At 36.5% G+C, this 24287-nt stretch overlaps 1 protein-coding gene across 9 annotated transcripts in view; it reads left to right on the top strand.

The window, feature by feature from the left end:
- Positions 1-24287, top strand: part of Camta (Calmodulin-binding transcription activator) — a 249043-nt gene that overhangs the window by 65595 nt on the left and 159161 nt on the right. For all 9 annotated transcript variants that reach the window (XM_069043130.1, XM_069043131.1, XM_069043121.1 and 6 more), the window contains exon 3: positions 19867-20400. In XM_069043130.1, coding sequence (XP_068899231.1) covers positions 19867-20400 — 534 coding nt within the window. The remainder of the gene's footprint in view (positions 1-19866; positions 20401-24287) is intronic.

Here is a 24287-nt window from a genome sequence, read left to right as displayed (position 1 = left end):
GTTCGGTTTACGTAATTATTTAAACATACAAAGGCATGTGCATGCTAACCTTCAGGCTTAATTAATTGTTCTTGTTTTGCTATAAAATGTGTCCCGACCATGGCAACGGAATAGATTTAACCCCAACATGTCCGCAGAAGACTCCACTCATAACTTACACCCACTCCTAAATTCACCCAAGAATTCTAATCATTCCGAATCAGCGTTGTCAGTCAACCACGACAGTTATAATCACCGGTGAGATCGAAATCATTGATTTGTTTTGTGATTTATTAAAGTAGGATGAAAGCTTGAAATTTCTTTGATATTTGTGATTTGTTTCGGTACGGTGAAAAGTAATCGATTATTATTGTTGTTTTTCCCAAACAAACGTGCATTTTCTTTTGTTCGTTCCTCCTTTAACAACGTCGTAGGTGTTTTATTTTAATTTGCTGTAATAGAATGAATTTTGGCATCGATATCTTATTAGTTAGACATTTCGTATAGTTAAGATTTTATGGCCTGTCATAGAAAATTGAAAACAATAAAGTTTTTGCTATGCAAGTCTGTCGAGTAGCACTAAAACATCAAATCAAAAATACTTTTATAGCTTACTCACGTTGCGCTTTCGAGTTCTTTAGGTCCAGTTTTAATCGTTAATGCTTGTCTTCTTCTAGATTTTCTTGTACTGCTGGTTTATTAACGTCAGAATTGCAAAACGTGGCGTATTTGATTATAAAATAAAGTCCGTTTTGTGAAGTTTGAATTTTGTTCATGAAAGACGTCCTTCTGTCAACGCGATAATAACTAACTGATCATGCAAGTTCTATTTTGAATCTGCCGTGGGATATACTTGATTAGTTTCTGCAAACTAATATGTCAGTTTTCTGCTAAATTTGAAAATGTGTAGGTGTTGCACGGTAAAGATGCATTTAACGTAACGGAATGCACGGAAAGGTTCCGTTTAATCTTTGCCAATGAAGCTTTTTTTGAGAGAACTAATGAAAGACCAATTTCTATTGTTACTCAAGAAAACATAACCGTTGTTCGAAGAATGATAAAAGATGGGAGCCAGTTTATCTGTAGAATTACAAGAAGCACCTTGAACAGTGGAATGGCTACTATTAATAATCGTGTCACGAATATTTGTTCTCACTGCCATCTAATTTAATTTAATTTATAAAGGCACTACAAATCGAATGGTGCAACAAACTCTAAATAAATAGGGAGAAGGTACGTGTAAAGCAAGCTACATACTCTTATGTAATTATAATGGTGATGAAATGTAAATACGAATAGGTATATGTATTTAATCTACATCTAAAAGGAAATCGCAGCGATTTCAAGAACGTTGTAGGTGCAACCAAAGTTTTACGCATTCTAGAAGTATAGAGGAAAATATTATTGCTTATTTTTTCTCCAAATTTGAACCTGCCCCAACTGTTGCTTTAGAGAATCAGTGCACAATACCTCCTAATTGTGCTTAAAAATTAAACTAATTTTTTGCGCAATTGCACTCTATTTGGTTGTTTACTACGTCTGTTTCCAAGACTGTAAGTTGTATTTACTCGTTCCTAACGATAAACTCGACAGTAAGTAATTTTGGTGTTCTAGAACGGTAAGTAAAAAACTGCAATCAAAACTGCAATCGCAATACAAAAAATGTCATAAACATCACGAACGTTAAGGACAATGTACCGATCTCAGACAATAATTGGAGTCGTCGCTGCATTCCTCCTTCATCAATTGTCTTCGATCGATCCATTGTTCTTACCGTTCTCAATACTTAATTTATACAGGGTCATTATAAATTATTGTCCCATCGCAGTAGACGTTGATGACGTAGTTGAATGTGCCGCAAGCCTCATAACATGAGTGAGACTAGTATCGCCGATACAACGGTTTTCTACATAACGTGAAACAATTGAGATGGAGAGTTTAGTACTTTTCACTGCTTTATGTTTTGGAACTAGAATTTAAAAACGTACAATCTATCACCGTACGGAGTTTACCCGCGGTAGTGGAAATCTGTCTACTAGTTTGTCTAACGTTGCGAGGCTGGTGGCACATCTAAAATTTGTGTGGGTTTTCAACACCAACTGCGATGGGACAATCATTTGTATAAAATAATTGGATACTTTCAAATGGGAACTTATTAATGACTCAATCCTATGTTTGTACGAATTTCGAGAGCTCTAATTTATTATTAGTGAGTGATGTATCAACATGTTTTGTTACCACACTGGGCAAATCGTACTGTTTTTGTTAAAATTTTATGAATTACTTAACGTACCGAGAGAAAAATTGTTGTCGCCGAGGCCGCTTGCGGCTGAGGCAGAACAATCTCGAGCATGTTAGAGGAAAAATGATCTAAAACCGTCATGAATTGGATTTTAGTTCTTAAACTTGATGTAAGGTCCTCGTGTTTTTGAATGTTCTCTTGAAAATTACATTTCAATTGTGGTAGAATTAAAAACGGACCACTCTTAATCTGGCCAGAAAAGAAAAAGGAAATAAACGCGTCTGGTCTGGAGCAAACCGAACGGAGCAATTTTTACTTTTACGTGCAACACATGCCAAAGATCGTCCTAGCATTTCGTACTCCTTTGGGAAGATCGAAATCTAAAATGCCTCCTGCCCTGCTTTCTCTTCCCGGTCATTGTTGTTCGAATCACATAAGAGATTCGTGGTCGATTTTTTTATGTCGATTATCGAGCGAAATCCGGATGCGGCCAGTTGTTCCGGCGATGGTGGCAAAATCTCATTTCGTTAATTTGACGAGGCCGCGCCGGAGATTTATCTCGACACGTGTTGGTATCGTCCCGGCAGATTTGCAACATGTAAGAATCGGGTTTCATCAAAATGTAAAATGCATTCCGGCGAGATAGCAAACAAATTTAAAAGTTTGCGCGGATATTTCTCAAGTCAAATAATGCTAACGCCCCCACATCAAGTAAATTGTCTGGCTCGGTGGATGGCGGGCCGACAGGCCCCGAAACAACTTGGGAGCTGTAAGTTTAGCTGCTGCATCCGCCATCATAAACAAAACACCACTACATTGAGTAGACCGATATATCTTATTAATGTGCTCGCCAACAAAAAATCAAAGTCCCTTGTTTGTTGACGACCAACTTGTTATGGCCAAACTTGGCTCGTGTTATGGCACTTTGCCGGCACTTCATTACTTACGAAATTATACGGGGTAGAGTGCACCTGGACAAAAATGGCCGAACCTGTTCCTTAATTTTAACTATCCGCCGCTCCCGCATAAACAAGGATATAACTTTAATAAATTTATTCATAGTGCACCAACAAAATGCTCGATAGGGCCGGTTGTTATGGTAAACAGCGGGTATAATATTAAATTCGGGACCGAAATTTATTCGGTTAATTTACATTTGTGTCAGTGTTTCCATGCAAGTCCCTAGATTTCATTAACGTTTTGGCAACTGCACTCAAAGGACCACGCGAAACGGACGGTTGCATCCCACGACCGCCGTCACTCGTCCGTCTTCCGACTTCTTCTTCCCAACCTTCCACCACGTCGTCCTCGTAAGCGTTTAATAAAAATCGAATCCTCCAGAGCCGGTGCTAATAGGCCTCCGATCGTTAGTGGGATTTTAAAAATGAGCCGGGACTCGGCCGTCCTGGGACGCCCACTCAGCATATCTAAGAGTATCCGATCCCCGGTGCCCCCCATCGAGGCCCGTGCTCGGATTTTTAAGGAACTCGTTCGAATTCTCGGCCGGACCCCAGTTAGGTCGCTCTTCCTTTCCCCGTGCTGATTGTCTGGACACGAGTTCAAAGCGTCTGACGAACTTGAATTGAAATTTTTTTTTCTATTGTCTGGTGGCCGCTTTTTTCTACCGATAATTGGGCCGTATCGACCGAGAGTCAGCACTAACGGAACGACTAATTCAACTTCTTCAAAAAGAATACACGTCGTCATTTTAATCAATCTGAACAAAGAGGAGCGTACAAGAATTTGAGTTGTCCACAATTTTTGTGGTAAATTTAAAGATTTTCTTTCCGTTTATTACAAATGGACTCTATGAACTGGGTTGATTACGGCGTGGTGTTCTGTTTGATGGCATATTACTAAAATTTTTTTGCTGGAAGGCACTGCACGTTAAACATTAGATCAAGTTATGATATTACAAAACCAGTCCTGATATGTTTTTAACATGTCTGCGCATTTGTTTATAGTTGATATAACAGCGATGCTGCTGCAGATAATAAATACTACAAGTGTGCATCTTTCTTTCGTATCCGTATCAAAGTTCGCTAAAGTTTCAAAATTGAAGAAATTGAAACTGAAACTTAAATATATAGATCGATTCTGTAACTAAAATTATTATCTATGTATACAGTATACAGGATTGAGTTTACAAGAGGGAAAAGAATTTTTTTTGATTTTACGCAAAAACTTCAGAGGAAGACTTAACATTAAAATCAAAGAAAATGCAGAAAAAATTTTTTCATTTTTTTGAGTTTAAGTTTAAGCTTCTGAAAACACATGCCTGATACATAACTGTTGGAAATTTTTCATTAAATTTTGTAATTATGTGACAAAAACTGATCCAACATTGGATTAAATAAATTCTTTATTCTAAACACACCATTTTGAAACAGTAATAAGTTGTTTGTCAAAAAACCAAGCCAATTGTAAAAAAATTTATAACATAAAAATTAATTCTAAGTCCAAATTAAAAAAAAATGTTAATTTAAGAATACAGTGTATCAATACTGAGATTTTAATAACGGAAATGGGGGTTTCAGATGAAGCAAAAAATGTTATTCCTCTGAAGTTTTTACGTAAAATCAAAAATTATTTTTTTTCCTCTTCTAAACTCAATCCGGGGACATACTGTATACATAAATAATTCTTCCTCGTCTAGCGTTTACGGTGTCTAGGCGCGGAGGTAAAAATTCCTCCACTCTTTTCTATCTTGTACTAATACATACATAGTTCCATTTTTTCTCTCCAGTTCTTAACTCTTTGTTTCAATAGTTTCTCAATTTCGGAATTACATGTTCTTGTAGGGCGCCTACTGTTTCCTTTTTCGTCGTTTCTTGCCTTCCATATTGCTTTCACTTTTCTATTATTGTCCGTTCTCGTCATATGACCTTGTTGTCTTCTTTCTTGTACTGGTATCACATTTAATTGTTTTCTGATGTCTGTGTTTCTAATACGGTCTCTTCTTCTGATAATGCCTGCGACTGCTCTTGGGTATTTCATTGCGCACGCTTGTATTTTCCTTCTTAGTGCCCGATTTCAAGTCAGGGTGACAAATAGACGGTGCAGCGCAAATGTGTAGCTATCTTTGTCCTACACATTAATTACTAATATGCGTCATCTTTCTCAAACTTGCAATTTTGTGCCGTTACCATGACAATACAAGTTGCAAGTCAACTTGAAATCGGCCTCTTAGAGTTTCGTTCATTGTTCATGTTTCATAACCTTAGGTTAAAACCGGTACTGTTTTTATTTTCATCTTTGTTTCTGCTGATACTTATATCTTCTTGTAAAAACTTTATTCAGGTATAGTAGGTATAGTAGGTGTAGTAGAGCTTGTTGGCACTATTCATCCTGTTGATTATTTCCGCTTCCAATCTATTTGATGCCTTCAGTATACTTAGTGTAATTAGGAACAAGAAGAAATATTGTTGGCAAATGATATTTAAATGGATAAGTAAGATCACAAGAAATTGAAACGAACTAGATCTTAGGTAGGTACTTTTATAAATGAAAATTGTATCGTGTTTTTTTAAATTTCACCTCAAAGTAGGCGTTGAAGAGTCGATTGTGAACGCACCACGGATTACAGATTACGGTTCAGCTGTTTTTAAAGCTAACCTCACTTTTTGCGTTATTTGAGTTTTTACTCTGCAGGCTGACGAGTGGTGCGTTCACAATCGACTCTTCAATGCCAACTTTGAGGTGAAAGGGAAAGCTAGTGTGATTGCAAAATTATCTCATCTGCTTACCGTGCACGACCATCAAAACTGCGTAATTAACGATCAATCATAAATTAAGGAGAGATAAAAAAGGTCGCTCGAGGCAACGTTTTGCGAGAGATTCAAAGTGGAGTGAGAAATACTATGAAATACGTGTTAAAAAAGATGGTCAAAATTTCTCTTCATTTGTTGAGAAGAAATTTTTTTGCGAACAAAGTAACTTCGACAGTTCTCTCTCTAGTACTAAAGCACTGTTTTCAGAAAATATTACATTAGGCAACTGCATTCAGCTTGTGCACATCTGGACCATGTTTGGGCATATTGTTTGGTACTTTGTGCATGGTCGAGAATAGGTTAACGGTTCTATGTGGTTTGAGGGTTTGGTTGTTTTCTTTAAAGAAATTGTATAACAATTTGTTGAAACAACAAAAAGTGGAAAGAAATATATGTAGAACAATTTTCTCCAAGATTATGCTGAAAACTTAGAGGCTGGTATGGATGAAAGATGTAGGGCTAAAATGATCCAAATTGAAGGCTGTATAATTTATTAATTGAAACATTTCAACTACGAAGCGGACATTCTTATCAAACGTACTGTAAAATGGCAGTGGCATCTTGTAGGTTGAATGGAAGCAGGTAAGAGAGAAAAAATGAGCGTGGTTCATCATTTTTTATTGTCTGCAACGGGGAAGCAAAAGACAAGGGAAATCCAAATAATTTTATTTTTCAATTCAGTGACCTACATTTAGAATCTTGATGCTGAAATGCCTTAAATTCGTTAAAGAAAAGATATTTTTGTGCTTCAAGCCCCTCAGTTTCACGCTGGGAGACGATTATCATGAATACTGAATTCTGAATATCACTGAGAGCTAAATCTGGTGAACAAGACGGTGCTTCTACATTTTGAAATTGGCGTTATGGACAGCAGCCGTACAAATACAGGTCTTGTTATCCGAAGCGTTGTCCTGGTGAAATCATCCTGTGCTGTTGGTTTACCTTTTCTTTTTTCTTTGACAGCATCTGATACTTTTGTAATAAATAAAAAGTTCCGTTGCTTGGTAGTTTTAATCTATAATTTTAAGCTTCATTCATTTCAAAAATTAAATTTTGCTTGAAGAACTTTAACATATGACAAGCAATACTCGTATCAACGAGGTTTAGTTTTACTAGACTGATTTTGTGCTTAAATGATTCCTCACCCTGCGTAGATAAAACTAAAATAAAGAATAAAGAGATATGAAAAAAAACTTACGGTTTGTTGTTGTTAATGTTCAGTTTTCGTATTGGCAAACTACAAAATACGAGTACAATGGACGTTAGTGTAGGGACACCAGACCGCATTACTTTCCAAACCAGTTTCCCGTTTCTTGTTTGTCGTGACACACAAGTTGCTAGGTGTAATTTAGCCAACTAATTAAGCCCTTATAAAATTCAAATTACGCTCTGAAATAAGGGATGCGGCGGCGAGTCCAGAAGCTCCGTTTTTCTTTCAGTTTTATTGCTGTCGGATTTACTCAGTTTCATATCCACATGAAAGGATCGTTTTCGTTTGACAGCCCGGAGGCTGAGTCGAGTTTTAATTCCGTCTTTTGTGCGGCGATGACTTTCAACACTTGTACATTGTAACATAATCGTGTACTTGTAATCTGAAAGCTCTTAATGAGGCCGTTGTTTCAGTAATTAAAGCGCAGTCTCCTTGTTTGTTACTAACAATGTTGTCAGATCTTGACTGCATCCCTTTTATTCTTTGTTTATCTATTTTCTTTGGGCAAGTTTTATCGCAACCTCTTTTTGTTCTTAATCGAGTCAAAGAGGAAACGGGGATTTTCTCGACCCTTCCGGACTCCCGCCAGGATGAACCGGCATCAATTATGGAAAACGCAAATATTTGCCTCCGTTTCTATCTCTATGAACTGTTTCCGGACGACGAGATTTATTTTTCGTCGTCGCTTTTTAAGAATTAACACCCCGACGTTGTACCACCGTCAGCTGACAGCGCGTTGTCATTTTTTTTTTAGACGGTGTAAATGGTGAAACGCGGCGGCGAGTGTTTGTCTGTGCTGCAGGATCGATGATAGTGCCGCGAGCTTTTGTGTAGCTTTTGCAGTCGTAAAGTTTAAAAGCCAGTTTACAAGATCAATCCAAAGCGCCAAGCTGTAAACATTTCATGTATCCAATATTGGAGCCTGACCGAAAGGGCACGTTAAAAATCAGGCCTTTCAGGAAGCTCTCTTCTCCTGAAAGCTCCAAACCTTTACCCAATTTCAGTTCTCTTTCATTCTTTCCCTTCATCCCCCGACTTGTGTCGAACGATCTCAATGTCTGTCTATATAACTTGAATTTCTCAATAAGTTTGCCAGCTACTAGTCTCCCCTTTCTAAGGAATTTCATTTTCTACTTCTTATTCCTGGCAGGAGGTGTTTATTCTGTATGAAATATTGATACGGCGGGTATCAGAAATATTCATAAACGTACCGGATTTGCTCAAATTCGCGAATAGATGAGCAACTCTTGGTTTTTTTTCTTTGACATTTCGTTCGACGAGTACTTAGATTGGCTGTTATGTTTATACAGACAGGTTCTTTACGTTGCTTTCGGATTCTGATGGTTCGCTATTGCAACAAGCGATCCAGTTTTAGGGAGCGAATAGAAAATCTTCGAGGCAAACGGATGCTTTCTCCGATAAACTTCCCAATTCTTATACATAGAATCAAATATTCAGCTATTGAAATTGAAATATGTGTACGCCTCGGAATACCGACGGAAAACTAATACATCTCTTCAATTCCGATAACAACCACTCAGTTCGTCGAATATCCGACTTGTTGTCGTATTAAAACCACCCCACTTTCATCAACAAACCGCCCAGTCTAAACATACAGCGTAATTAATTTCTGACCTTTCCGTTTGTTTACTCGGTAATAATTCTGGCCATCCTGAATACTAATCAGAAAGCTCAGCAAGTCCTTAAGTTGTTCACTTCCGCCTCGAGCAAACCGGTCAAGGGGACGCTCTTAAAGGGTGTGGACCCGGAGGCGGATGACGGGGCGATTTGCCGAAGAATTTCCACTCGAAAATGTATTTTTTTTTGTGTTCGCACGGGAGATGTCACCGGATTGAATTTCCTTGTCGGCTGGAACACGTTTGGTTTCTTTTTTTTATTTTATTTTTTCAGCCTGTTGTCATGCTTATAAGGGATGTCGTGTGGCACGTCCCGTGCACAGAGGGCTAGGTTATGTGCAATAAGACGGGGGCGTTTTTGGCACAGGCCCAATTGGTGGTCGCCGCTTGACCCTGGGCGCAGTCGGATCCGGTCCTGAACAATATTTAGGAATTTCATTACTAACCATGGCGCTCTCCGAATGGCCACCAAGAACATACTCGGCCTGCGCTTAACGTTTATTAATGCGGTAATGTGCTAGGTCGTTAAATTATTCGTTTCCTTTTATTAGAGAAGACGAATTTCGTAATGCGAGTAGATCGTAAAGATACAAAGGATGTACTCGAGGGAGATACCAGAGGCAGAAGTGGCGGCCTCATTTTTGGGTCAGTCTTGGATATTGTTGTTGAGGGTCGTAGACGTTCTCCTTGAAAGGACATTTTCAGCGTGTGTGCCTTCGGGTCTACACGGCCGTCGTTACCGGGATCATCGATTGGACCCCACGTTCCATTTGCCCATAAATCCCACTATCTGCCGGTGCGCCGTGCATGCATTTACGCCAAATTAGTGGAAGCCTGTATTATTCCAAATTACCAGGCGAGATTTATAAGCTTTTTGCGTTAATTGCTCACGCTAAAATCTGACGTGTCATTTCAATAAACCAGGATTATAGTTTTGTGGGTCAGGGTTGTCGAACGATTTTTCCTCGGCTCGGGGATCAAACGTTTCCTAATACCTACCACGAATAAACTTTAAATGGGTTTGCGTCGGCGTCGCCCCTAATGAATAGACGCGTGTTATGTTTGAGCGATGAAGAGTTATATTTTCCCTAGTTTGTCAAGTCTCACGTACTAAAATAATAAACCTTCAATTTATCATCCCTCATTGCGTTTTGCGAGTGAATTTAGCACGTAGCGGCAACAACACCATGCAATTATCCTAATCTGTAATTCTCTCTCCTTGTACCCTATCCGTTATCGTTAGCCCGCTTTGCATCGTTTCGCCCCTACATAATGAAACGGGGCTGGTGTTGCTATGTTTCTTGGTTATCTCGTTCTAGAACGCCTTCATACTTTTACATTTTCTTTTATTGTACGGTTATCTTTGCCACGGTAGGTGTATTTCGGCAATGGGGACCCACACCGAAAATATTTATGTTATGGATTTTTCCCCAAACGCTTTTCAATGATTCAAGATAACGTGTCCGCAGATTTTTTTGGCGCGAATTGAAAATGCCCGTCCTCCACAATTTACGACCGTCTCGCCCGCCGTCTCTGATACAGAATCGAAAATTTCATTTTCCCCCCACATTCTTTCAAAATGTTCCCTTTCGCTTTCACCCAATCACCAGCATTTAATTTTTCCCGAGCACTGGAATCGGAAGTATTTTTTGACCGACGTTGGTATTCATTGTCTGGGAGCTCAGCTGGCTAATGTATTTCGAGAATGACATATGACACGATAATAGGGTTTGCGCTACCCCCATCACGTATAAATACTCGAGTTCTGAATAAAAATCCGCGAATTTTCCGTATAGTGTTTCTTTAAATCTGCATCGCGAACCAGCTTCTGTACTTCACGACAGAACAAAACTCGGTTTATTACTGGAATCAGAAAAGCGTTTCAATTGCTCCAACTTGAAAAACAAATCCGGCTGTGCTGGTTGGTTTTGGTTAATGGTTTGCATTCGCTAAAGTTGCATAAAACTGGAATTAAACAACTTAAACTCGAATTAAGATTGAGTTAGTGCCAGTTTGTGGCGACTAACAAATCTGTTTTACTTTCATTGCACTTGGATTGCGAGCGAGCCGGTGCTTCGCGTACACGTTTTGCTCTGTCGACGCTTATTTGATAACGATAATTTCGTAAATTTGAATTTGTTGAAGGGAACGAAAAAAAAAACTCGACCGACACAAAGAACCACAATTTTGTTTGGATATTACGTTCGAAATTCCGGGATTAAAGTTAGATTATTACTTATTATTCGGGCTTAGTGTGCAAACGAGGATTTCGAAATACTCTCATTTACAGTTCCGTGCATCCGGGTAGTTTTTGATTTATTTAAAAATAGGTCAAACCTCCTCGTGAAGTTCGTTTAATTCGACAGGACGGCGGCGGAGGCGTTATTGCTGGTAATTAATTTCGAAATTAAGCGTTAGGAGGCTCGTGTGAACGAGGGGAGAATTTGACTAAATTATAAAGATATTTATCTTTGTAGGATCCGACGATTCTGTTTTCGCTTCTTGGATGTGCTAAAGTTAGAAACGACACAATATATTGCTCTGACCTACGTTATTTTAGACCTTATGGTGTGAGACAAAGCTACATTTATCAAGCTGTAGGTGTAACTTGTAACAGCTGATTCGAAACTTCCCTTCAGGAACGTTTCTCACGGAAAAAACCAATTGCAATTTGAAACTTGCACGTCATTTACGTTTAATTGAACCGGCGCATCCACCAATTGTGACATAAATAACCGGGAGTTATTGTAATATTTTTAACTGGTTCGTGAGAATTCGACATTAATGCAGTATTTGCTCGAAAGTAATCAAATTATATGATGAATTTGTATTAGAAAGACCGTGTTTTTTTGTTTTTGTTTTCATGCCATTTAACAATTTGGAGGAAAAGTTGTATTGTGTGGGTTGTTAAATTGCCGGAGAGCAGAGCGTTTCGGAAATTAGTTTAGAGATGTGAATATTGTTAACGCTGACTGTGCACCGGTATTTAAAAGTTTTCCAAGGGCCAGAAACGCGTAATAAATTCAGTAATATTGTGTGCTTTGGATTTTTGTCAAATAAGCATAAAAGAATGCGCTTTAATTACATAGTTTAATGCTTTTTGCGACTGCACGAAAGCGAGTTAGTTAACGAAAATAAAAGATTCCGGTGTCTAAAAATAAAATTTCATTACACACTCTAAATTCGAAAATATTTTACTGCCACCAAAGGAACGAAAAAAATCTCTCATTAAAACCTGCAATATTTATACCCAGTGGAATTGCAACTTAAATGCAGTTCATGTAAACACGTATTAAAAGCAATAATTTCAGTGCTCCTTTAATGATCCACAATAAACAACGTACGCGGACGGTGCACCGTATTACAGCTTTCCTCCACCAGTGGTACTAATAATAAGGAGCTCAACACGCAATATGCTCAACAATGCCTCGGTTTTAAAGGGGTACGGTGCACATAATGTGACTGGAGAATATTGATGGGGTTTTAATAAGTGGGTCCGGTGTCCTTGGTTGTATTTCAGGAACCGAAACTTTTCCCACGTCGAAATCATTACAGCCGTCGCATTATTTTTAACGGCGCTCATGTGGAGTGCTGTTGACACCTTGTTTATAAATGGAGCTTATTTCGGATGCAAAAGGTGCATAAATAAAATATCTACATTTATATTCATCGCCGAAAAAAGTCGAAGACTTTTCTCTTATTATTCAAATGGAGACGTTTTAAGTTTGAAATCGCATCTGAAATATTATGAGGTGAGATTTAGAGACATTCCGAAGTTTTCTTGCCGGCGTGTTTGCAGTACGGATTTGCAGTGGAAGTGCCTGAACGTTTCAGCATTTCACCTGAAATGAGCTTTATGACGCCCTCGACACCTTCCCGACAACTTCAGATGTAGGCCGACCATCACAACGCGTTTAATGCCAACGTCAGATTTCGGGCTTTATCATGGTATTTTATATCTTTATTTGAATTTTTAAATTACTTTTTTTCCAGAGGCGCGGTACGTCGGACGTGAAAGTCGGACCGTGGGGGCCCGTGTTACTTTTTTCCTTTTTTTAATTTTAACGTTCAATATTTTTTACGTACACGTAATGGGGCCGTTAACTTTTTTTTTTACCTTCAAAGTGCTCGCCTTTACAAAAACATTCAATTAAAAAAAGGGAAAAATTAATTGCGGAGTCGAACAACAAAACGGAACGGAAAAATAACCGTTCCTGTAAACTTTACTCTTTTGAACGACACCAACAGTAATCAGCTGGTATGGATTATTTTTATTCTGTAGGTACGCCCGGACTTTTAAATTCGTTTATTGTGCTTTAAAAGCTGTCTTTTTAGAAACCTAATAGAAATTTGATTCAACGTTTAATTTAATAGTAGATAATTATTTTTCGACATTTTGTTGTGGTTTCAATTTTAATTGTGCACAATGTCAGTACCTTGAAACATGATAAATTTATTTCAACTAATTGTTATTTGAAATTTTAATTAAACATTTAATTAAAAATTGGGTCTTAAATTAATGAGAAATTATATTTTAACAAGCTGAAATGATCCAAGCAAAGGGGAAACAGTATATTATATGTATTTACTTTAATGAAAAATTAAGTGGCAACTTGTTTTGAACATTCTAATTTTATTTTGTTCTATTGTGGACAACACGGAAGTCATAACTTCCTTCTTTTTTCTATTTTAATTTTTAATTCCATTTTCTCTTTAGGTGCACCGCGACATTATTCGCGGGTAGTGAATTAGTTTCACCGTCACGCGTCATGCCACACGCTCCGAGGTGAAAGACTCATTCGAGTGAGTTCAGGGTGGAGCCGAGTTTAGCGGAGCGAGCGAAAAGCAGTCAGATTTTGAGTGGAGATTTTAATATCGATTTCTCGACAGAAAAATCAAAGCCCTTAATTGATTTTTTAAAAACAGCATTGAATTTAAATGACCCAAAAGAGAGTACAACAAAATATGTAACTAAAATCGTTTTTTTAAGAGATATAAATAGATTGAATAAAAAGAGATTTAAATAGATTTGAATCCAAAGTATTTATTTCTTATTTTATCTATCACAAGCCCGTTGTTCCTGATTCCTCCAATTATGTACAGTGTACTCTCTCTTAAGCGGACACCCGCGGTTCCCGAAAATGTGTCCGCTTAATAGAGGTGTCCATTCAAGAGGAATTTCTTTCTTAATATGTAATACATATGTATGCATGCATATCATAATTAATCTTTTGGTCAGTGAAACAGAAAATTTTGGTAATGCAACTACTCAGCAACTTCTTTCGCCTTTGATCTTATTAGAGGTCCTGACAAGGGAATTTTTTTGTTTCTTGCTTTAACAAATCATTCGTCGATGTTAAATCCTTCCGTCTTCAAAAAGCTTCTTTTTTCTGTGGACGTACTCATTGGAATTCCCACTTCTGTAAAATGCATCCTTTTTGCTTATAATGTTCGCCTACTGTGTTTTCCCATTTTGTTTATCAAAAAATTCAACTACATTTATTTTTTCTTTAAGCATAAGAATTGTTTTTTTTGGTAGCTACATGTTTGCTTGGTCGAGTAAAACTACTGCACGGAGTTCTTAGACCATTCTGTTTCCACCCGTCAGCCATACTTCAGAGGAAATCCCGATGTTCTTACATTTTTACAACACAGACTGTCCGCATGAGAGAGGTTCATGAGTCGTTAAACACCGCAATTCACTGTCCCTGTCCGGTTAATAGGGAGTCCGTTTAAGAGGAAAAATTTTATTAGCAAAGCCATACATATTTTATCGGTCCCTCAAAAAGTGTCCGCTTAAGAGAGATGTCCGCTTATGAGGAGTGTCCGCAAAGAGAAAGTAGGTACACTCTACTATCATCGGTAATAATATAATGTATAAAACATACCCGTATGTATTTAGTTACTTAAAATCAATTATGAAAGTCATAGACGTTTTTGTACTCATAGCCTTGAAAGCAACGCTTCCAACATCCAACGCTCGCTCCGAAACGAGTGCTTCCCGGTCGACTCGAATGTAAAAATTGCAAAAAACACTGGCCCTTTGAGGCATTAAAAAAAAAATCTGTCTTGATAATAATAAAATTTAGTTCATAAAATACAACTTCCCTGGGTTTTCCTCCATTAAAAAATTACGGAAAGATTTATAATCGTTGAAAATTGTTCCTACAAATTAACACATTATTGCAAAAATTGAAATATCAAGTGAAGCAATTGTTTCTAATAACCAAAGATCACTGCCTACTTGGTTTTATGTTCGTTTATGTTTAATGTATTGAAACAAAAAAATTTAATTTAATTTTCGTACAAAAAATATTGTACGAACCACTTGCGTGAAGACATCTTCCGTTCATTCGCGCATTAATTAAAGGCACTCGCTCCTTCGTCGCTCGTGCTTTAAAAAATGCGCTCATGCGGGAACATCGTCTTCCCGCACTTGGTTCGTAAATAACTATTTCACTTCTATCGTGCGCTCTTAAGCACACACTCTCTCTTTTCTCTGGGGATGCAACACCTGTATACATACTACTCTTGATAGATTTGAACAATAAATGTCGACTCCTCGCTCTTTTAGGACATTTGAAATTTAATACTTTCCATAGGAATAATTTTTTTCTCATAATTTTTCTAATAAAATTTTATATTTTGATAATGACAAGTTAGATGTCTAGAATTATTTGTTACTACTTTCACATAATCTTCTTTGAAATCAATATCAAATAACGATTTTCTTTTTCGTTCATTGTAAACGGCCAGTTATATGTATTTTGGAATACATTATCTTTTTTATTAGTTCAGATTCTTTTTCTGGTCTTTTTTTTTCATTTTCTTTTATTCATTTCTAGTCTGAAATAATAATTTGTTAGGTATGTATCCATTCTTTACCTATACATAGATTCTTTTGAAAATTTCATTTATTATTCTTTTTCTATTTCAGCTAAATCGTTTTCTCTTTTTGTTTTTATTCTGTGGCTACAACTTTTTTTTAAGCTTTGTTGATTTCTCTGTATTCATATTTCAGTTTGATTCACAATCATTATTTATTTGCCGAATTTTGTTATATTCATTTTGTTTACTTTGATGAAGAGAAGTGGTTAGTAACGAAATAACAATTACAATAAAAAATTATGCTACCAATTTACGTTTTAACAATAAATTGTTATCGATGATGTCATTATTTAGTACAGTTGTACATATAATTGCATCAAGCATTTTGAAAAGGCTTCATGAACAAAACTTGAAACTTTTTAAATTTTTACAGTAAAAATGATAAATCCATTAACTTTTATGGCTCGGGCTGAGTGGATAGTTTCATTTTTAAGTCTGGAATTACTTCGAGTAAAGCTAATGGTGAAGACCAATATAGAATTTATGGCATGTATTAGGAGGGCTTTTTTCCGGTATTAGACCGATTCGAAAAGAGTCATTTTAAAAATGGTTACCATTTAGAGATGATATCTGCATTTTATTATATTTTATCTAACAATCTGTTCATGCAATTCAGCAAAATTTGTTCTGAATATTAGTGGCTCACATGAACTTTCGTGAATATCAATTTTTACGTATCTTGTAATCAATTCAGTAATCTTATGCGTTTTAAAGTTATATTCTGAAATGTAAAACAGGAAAAATAAACGGTTATCTGGAATTAAATTTGATTGGTTAGTAACGTAACAGGGAACGAAAGATATAGGTTCTTGAGCATATTTATGTCAGTTTTACATAATCTACTAAAGCTGTCGTGTTCCTAACGAAAGCAGATTGCCTGTCGTCTTTATAATGCCATATATCTTCCTTCACCATCCTATGTTAAGTGATTCGATGTTTGAATGTGTTTTCCGGTTATCGCCCGATCCTAATTTTGAGGGGTCCTTGAAAGGTCGGAACGTTCCTCGTGTACGACAAATATGTGGTAGTACTTGCTCTACATACAAACATTAAGATTACACATGGCGCTTATAATATTGTAAGTTTATGTTTTATGGCACGCACCACTCACTGATCTAGGTAGGCGCATAAATTAAAACTTATCTGGATCTGATTAGTGAAATTTTAGAAAAAAAAACGTGAAAAGCGTTCAGCGTTGTAATTTCTGCAATTTTCCGGCAGAATTGCAAGAACTAACCACACAGGTTCCCTGATAAATCACATTTCGTCGATAAAGAGCACGAGATCGGCTTGCAGTAATAAAACGTCGGCAATTTCGAATGAAATTTAAAATCTGTCGGGAATATTTTTTTGTCAGCCACGACTTCCATAAATGCAAATGATTTTTATGATTCCATAAGCGGAGCTGTCAGAAACATGCACGGTGAATTATCACGAATAATACCAAGAATGTTATTACAGTGTCTTTAAAGCACCAGTTGAGACTAAGCCGCCTTTGGAAACGACCCCAGAAACCCTTAGACCACTACAAACAGGCTGCTCTTATAAGGATATTCCGCTCAAAGGACTCATAAAATATTCGGTTTGGCAATCACCATTAATTTTTCCATTTTCCGGAGGGCTCAAAATAGCCACTCCAACTAACCGCGTCTTCTAATATATCGCTTCGTGGGGCAATTTAATTATTCCAGAGGTTCCAGTTTATTGTTCTATGCACTCGACTTGCGGCAATTTTTCTAATTAATAATAAGCGTTCTTTCTTGTTTGAGACTAAGCGAAGCGTGAAGTAATCTGGTGTGTGGAAAATACGGAAAAATTCTGAACACCAAGACTGTATTAGAGTCTTGTGCTTTATTTGTATCAAGTGCTATATTAGCTCGCAGAAAAATATGTTAAATGATCTGTGCGAAGTGTAGTCATCAGTTTGTCAAAAATGAAATTGAAACCATTCTAAAGATTAAATAGATAAAAATATTATATTTAAACGTGGTATTTTAAGCTATCTAAAGCTCATACCAGACAAATCTTTATTGATAACCAATCAATAACCATCAACTTAGATTTCTACATTTGGTTAAGTAATTGTAGGAAAATGTTCGGCTTTGTAACTGCAGGATTATATTTTTATTATTAAGCTATAGATGGTCTGGAATGTGGAGGAAGCTTTACAGGTAGTAAAACTAAAATACCCACAAATAATACTCGGTTAACTGTTTTATTGTTGGCCGTAATGAGCACATTATTATCACAATAAAATTTTATGAGGTACAAGAAAAATAAAACTACTAGAAATGACTTAATTCGCGGTAATTTAAGTGGCCGCTTCTGTTCGTGGCGGCGTTTCTCAATCTTTTTATCGTGGTACATTTAGCATAATTTTTGTTTTTCTTTGTATGAAAATTGGTACATATTTCACCAGTACACAGTGAGATAATATTATGCGATCAGTAACTTTTAGAACCTTACACTAACAATAATTACAAATTGCTCTTCTTACATGCAAAAATCTTACCAGTTGGGATCGAAAGAAATAATTCCTCCAAAACTATGCGTAAACTTCAACTTATGATGATTGAAGATATCTGTAAAACGAGCTAGGTTTTGTAAACAAAGAGCCAAGCTAAATTTTCCTTTATAAAAGACTCATAGTTTTTAGCTGAAATGGTTATTTACAGTAAGAGTGAGGAAGGCAAAGCTTTCGTTCACGCGAATTGCGTGCACCTTACTCTCGAGTGCTGTATTTGGTTTTGTTCGATACCTCCTTAAAAATTGAGGGGGTCATTCACGAAACTCAGATAATTTGCAAATCGTTAACGAAACGGCAAATACAATGCTTCAACAATATCAGTTGTCATGGTTTTGAATTTGCAATGTCTTATCAAGTCTTACCGGGTTTCGCGAATGACCCCCTGGGTCTCTAACTTTGTATTCAAAATTTTATATAACAATAAATCACTTTTTTGGACATATCTGTTGCAATGGAAAAAAACAAAATAGAAAATAAACAAAGTTCTGCAACGTGAATAAAGTGGTTGTATGAACCCTGTGGGAATTGTGAAAATAGATGATGAAAAGTTATATGTTCCTGATGATGTCCTGGAAGAGGCAAGTGTCGCGAGTTATCAAATGTTGCCTAAAAAGTCAAAATTACGTTATCAGAAACAATTGGAAAAATTTACGAGTGAATGAAAACCAGTGAGCGAAAGTGAAGTGAACGAAAGAGAAACCTTCACCCTTCCTGGTAACTATGGATACAGACTCACTTTCTAGAGAGGTATCGAACACACATTTTTTTTAATCTATGAGAATTACTGCAGTTATACTCGTATTTGTATCCTATAATTAATTAATTATAATTATACATGGTTGCGTTGTATGTATATGAAATATGTAGTTCTAACTTCGTGTTTACACATTATGATCTCATTTGGGATATTTGACATATACTTTAACTCTTTAACAGCCTTGTAATATCGGTTAAAGTTGTTAACAAAGAAATTGGTTGCAAGATGTCAAGTGATCTTTTTCAAATTAAATTGACATTGAGGTCACCGGATGCGAAGCAGACTCAATAGCTAGTCATAGTTAAATAGCATTTTTGTTAGACGTACCTACTTTAAATCTTTGCCTTTGATTAACCGAAAGCTTAATAAATATATAACAGGATAAAGCATGATAGCAATTCTAGCAATTAAGTGTGTGTTCACTCGCCGGTTTATTCTTTGACAAACGATATACGTTAGAAGTTCTACAGTAGCTTGCAGGAAGTATAGAAAAATGTTTGTATTTATGGTTAGCTATAAAATGGTAAAAGTTACAATGAAGGATAACTTTGTATCTAATATTTTGTATTTTTTTGTTTGTTTGTGGACACATTTACATTGTAATTGCGGCCTTAATTATTATTATACTCGTACGTCTCGTGTGGAGACACTTTGATGATTTCCCCTGGACCGGAGAGTTCTCCTATTATTTATTTACAAACAGTCCTTACTTGCAGGAATTGTACAATTTCCTGATCGCAGACTAGCAGTCGAAGAGCTGTAATCCACCGTCCAGTAAACAAGAGCATTAGGTCTTATCTGTGGAACGTGGACGACAGCGCCTTTAAACTGATCGAGATTCTCTTTTTGTTTCCAGATCCCAACAACTCAACTTCTAGTCAAGTGAAAGAGACAAAAAACGACAAGCCAATGCACAACACAAACGCGAAGCTGGTGCGTGCTCTGACGAACAACCTGACCGAGTCCCGGCCATCGGGGGCCGAAGTGAATCGCGGCAACATAATATTCGTTAGGGGTGCCAAGACATCGGACGGCGGTCACATACTCTTGCGCACCGACAGTTTGCAGACCTCGAAGACCAGCCTGGTGTTGGACGAAGGTGATCACGGGAAGCTGGGCCAGATCTTCATACAGCAGAGCGACATAGCCGAGGGCGTACTTTTGCAGTCGGTTAAGCGTTTGGGGGGCGGCACCCCTATTTTTTTGCTGAGCGGCAACGATAACGGAAATGGACACTTTCTCATACAGACCACGAGCGCGGAAGATGTGCACAGTGTCGCTGATATCGGGGAAGAACAGGGCGGCGATAACATCCTGTTGCAGGCTTTGGAGGGATTGCACGATAACGAAACGAGCAGCACCAGGGGCATTTCGACACCAATTGGATCAGGTAAGGCTTTGCGTAAGGATGACAGCAGACTAGAGGAATCAATTTCGAAAAGATAATTTTAATTCGGGGATGAAATTATCGCGAAGGGTTCGGGCTCAGAACGAGCCGACGGAAGCGGCAGACGATGAATGAAACTGCGTTCAAATTTAGATTACACACGAGGATATCGAGAGGAAAGCACGGGGTGATTGATACAACGCTAGTCTAATTTGAACAGTTTTTAAATCCTTCCGATCTACACGATTCATTTGAATCATCTTTGCTCTTAACATTCTGGCGAGTTTATTCCATTTGACAAAAAATCTTTCTAATTATGATCCGATCAATATTATAAAAAACAACAAGAAAACTCGCCCGATGAGTCAGCAAGGTCAGGCATCGTTTACGGTTTTGAATGATTGGTTTGATCCGATGAAAAATAAAGAATTAAAAAAGTTCGGGATTAAGGATTTAAAGTATAGGTATTTCCCGGTTGTCCTCGGAGTGCGGAAACAACGATTTCCCGCACGCGGGATGACGTAGATAGACGGAAACGTCAATTCACTTTAAACAAAATAAATAAGTAATTTTATTATAAAACAAATAAGAATACAATTCAAAAAGGTAAGAGTAATAACAGGGCCTTGAAAATGTTAAATTATTTACTTTTTTTTTTCATTTTATTTTTAAATATTTTTGAATAATTCGTCACAAAAAATATTGTACCTAACTTTTGCGGGAAGAAATTTCCCGCATTCGCACTAATGCAGCAGCACTCCCTGCGGTCGTGCCGCAAACAAAGTGTTCACGCAGGAAATTTCACTTCCTGCATACGTTAGGTAAATAACTATTCCCGAATTAACTTAAATGTTTTCACGAAAGTTTTCACGAAAATAACGTCTCATGCAAAATATAAATGGACAAAATTATTAGTGATGTGCTGCATCTAACAATAAGTATTCAAAACACACATTTTCAGAATTTAGATGATAGGTTTGCAGTAATTGAACGAAACTGTAATTTAGTTAAGTCCATTACCTACTATTAAATCGCAAATAGATCCACTTCGGTCTCATTTGCTACTTGCCACCCTGCCTAACATATTTTACTACTGCCTATCTATTTATCTATCTACTAAGCTCTGCCCAAAAGTCATCAATCGGACTATCCTTGGTTGTGTAACTCGCTAGACCGAAATAAAATAAAACATTATCATTCCTAGGAAGAACTCTCATTTTCATTACTCAGATTAAAAGCTCATTCGGTAGAGCTTTTGAGTTAAGCGTAAATCGCTTGTCCTTGATACTTCATGCCCTGGTAAAGTGTCCTTCAAAATTAATGAAAGATAAAATAACGAAAGAATTTTTTTGGAAACCAAATACATATTTTAAAGAAAAATTGATGATACAGTTTTAAAAAAGATTTCTGCTGATATTTTCTTTTTGGTCTTTTCGATGACTTTGAAAAGTCATTATGTTATTTAAAAAAAATTTGTTTTTTTTCAGGAATTTTTTTATGTACATTGAAAATTTTTTTGACCGTTGGGTAGACAATTAAAATATCTATTAAAAACTTTCAAACAGATACCATCAACAGAAAGCTTTTTGAAAACGCTAGTTCACCTGTTTTTGTGTTTTATTCTCGAAAATCATTCGTTTCTATTTTATTGGGGTGTTTCCAGACTTTTTGGACACACTGTATATGTACTTACCTAGTCTCCAAAAGAAAATTTTATTGGATTCATCATCTCAACATATTTCTCTACTGATGGCGAAAGTTTCATGCGCGGCTCTGATATTGTCTTAGTTTGTCCCGTTTAAAGCCTAGACTAAACTATAACTACTAAAACTATCAACTCGAGGCGATATATCAAAATTGTTATTGACAATATCATGAGACTGTTTCAGTTGCCTCCCTATTTCAAGAAATGTTCATTTACGTACACATCAGAAGTTGTTACGAATTCAGCTAAAATTAGATAAAAACCCCTAAAATTTTCCCATATCACCATAGTCTTCCAAAATTTATAACACAGTCTGACTGATAATGAGATGTAGATAAGTGGTAAACCAAAGGTAGTTCACAAAGTAATATAATGATAAGATTAAATTTGAATCATTTAACAAGAGTATTTGAGAGTCTGAATAGTGGTATTGTCTATGATGTATAGAATGTCTGTATAGAATGTTGGAATGTAGTAAATAGTTATCTACGAATCGAATGCGAGAAGAGATTTTTCGCGCCTGAGCGCATTATTTGAGGCACGAACGACAAAGAAGCGACTGCTTCATTTGCGCGAATGTGCCGAATACGTTTTCGCGCATCGAAGTTTGTACAATATTTGAACGGACATTATGTCTGATTTGTCGTGTACCTTTGTGAAGATGGCGCTTGTCCATGCGCTTGCTAAAGTGTCAGTCGAATTAATAGCGATTTATTTTCACTCTTTCGAAATTTTCCACATCCAAATTGGAGAAATGACGTTTTGTAAACCAGATTTTACTCAAATTATTTTTAGAATCCTTAAAAAGGCATATGCTTTTTGGATGATTTTGAAGCACTAGTGAGGAAAATCTACGTTCGCGGTTGACTGTTGCGGTCGCCAAATGTCATTTTGAAGGCAGTCAGTTGAAACATGTAATTTTGATAGTTATGATTCATTACTCCTGATTTTCCAAACTTAATAGTGAAAAAAGTTGTATGACGATGATACTTTGTAGTTGTTAATCCCTCGAAAAATATAAAAAAGTATTAATTCATTTCGTTCTGTTAACGATCGGTTGAACTAATAATTGTTAGATATGATCATTAGAAGGTACATAATTGTAACACTGTTCAGCTTATGTTTTCTTTATTGACCCAATGTTGTGTAAATTCGGCATATTTATAGTCACACAAATTAGACGAAAGTACACCCTCCATCTGAATAATATTAGCTAATACGCGTAAATGTCTTGACATCAAGTAAACATTCCTTTTTATTAGCTTTTACGGTGACAGCTACACGAGAGCCATGACAGAAATTTTCTTCTTAAATTTTTGCTTACGTTCAAATCTGACAGTCGGAAGCTACATTTTACTTGTCCGTGGAATAGTAGGTATTTTTTCAAAATAATGTATTAACTTTTGAAAACTATTTTAAGCTACTTTTGCATATACATCGAAGCTTATTTCCTTTATCAATGCATATTTGAAGTTATTTTTCTTTAACATATTATGGATACAGCCTCGAAGGATATCGTATTTTGCAACTAACAATGGTTTACAGTTTGATATTTAAAGATCTAGCAATTTAGCTGGTTTTCTACATATCAGCAGTGATAACTGATCCAGAGATAAGTAGAAGATTTGTGAATTTCATTGTAATATTTGTATTTTTACCAGTTTCGGCAATAATCGGTCTTCATTATATCTTCAGTCGTCCAATATTATTGGGAATCTTTATTTTTGAAAATGACCAAAATTGACCGCACATAGAGATTTAAATTTATAGATGAAAATATTGTCCTAGTTATAGCAGGAAATATTTTTGGTTTAATCAGTTTTTGAAATTGTTCCAATTTTTTTTTGTTCTGTACTTAGCTAATTACTTTTATTTGTAAATACAAAGTGTCTTTAAAAGAACGTATATCAAGAGTCCTCTGGAGTTGTGCGGCTCTATAATTTTATTGTGTCGAACTTTGTAGAGCTGTTAAAGCTGTCAAATCAGATGGCAACAGTCAAATGTAAAATTATTAAATCTTGGTTGTTTTGCTCGTGATTTTCTTCAGTTTTTCTATATTTCATCTTACAACAGTCTTGATTAAAAACTTACATAACCTCTGTTTTTCTATTTGGTACCACCATATGCTATAGAGCGGCAAAAATAAAATATAGTCCACAGGATACGTTCTTTCAGAGACATTTTG

Source organism: Tenebrio molitor, chromosome 3 (genome assembly GCF_963966145.1).
Source record: "Tenebrio molitor chromosome 3, icTenMoli1.1, whole genome shotgun sequence".
Taxonomy (NCBI): Eukaryota; Metazoa; Arthropoda; class Insecta; order Coleoptera; family Tenebrionidae; genus Tenebrio; species Tenebrio molitor.
Note: the sequence above shows the minus strand (reverse complement) of the source record. Positions and strands in the feature narration are given on the sequence as shown.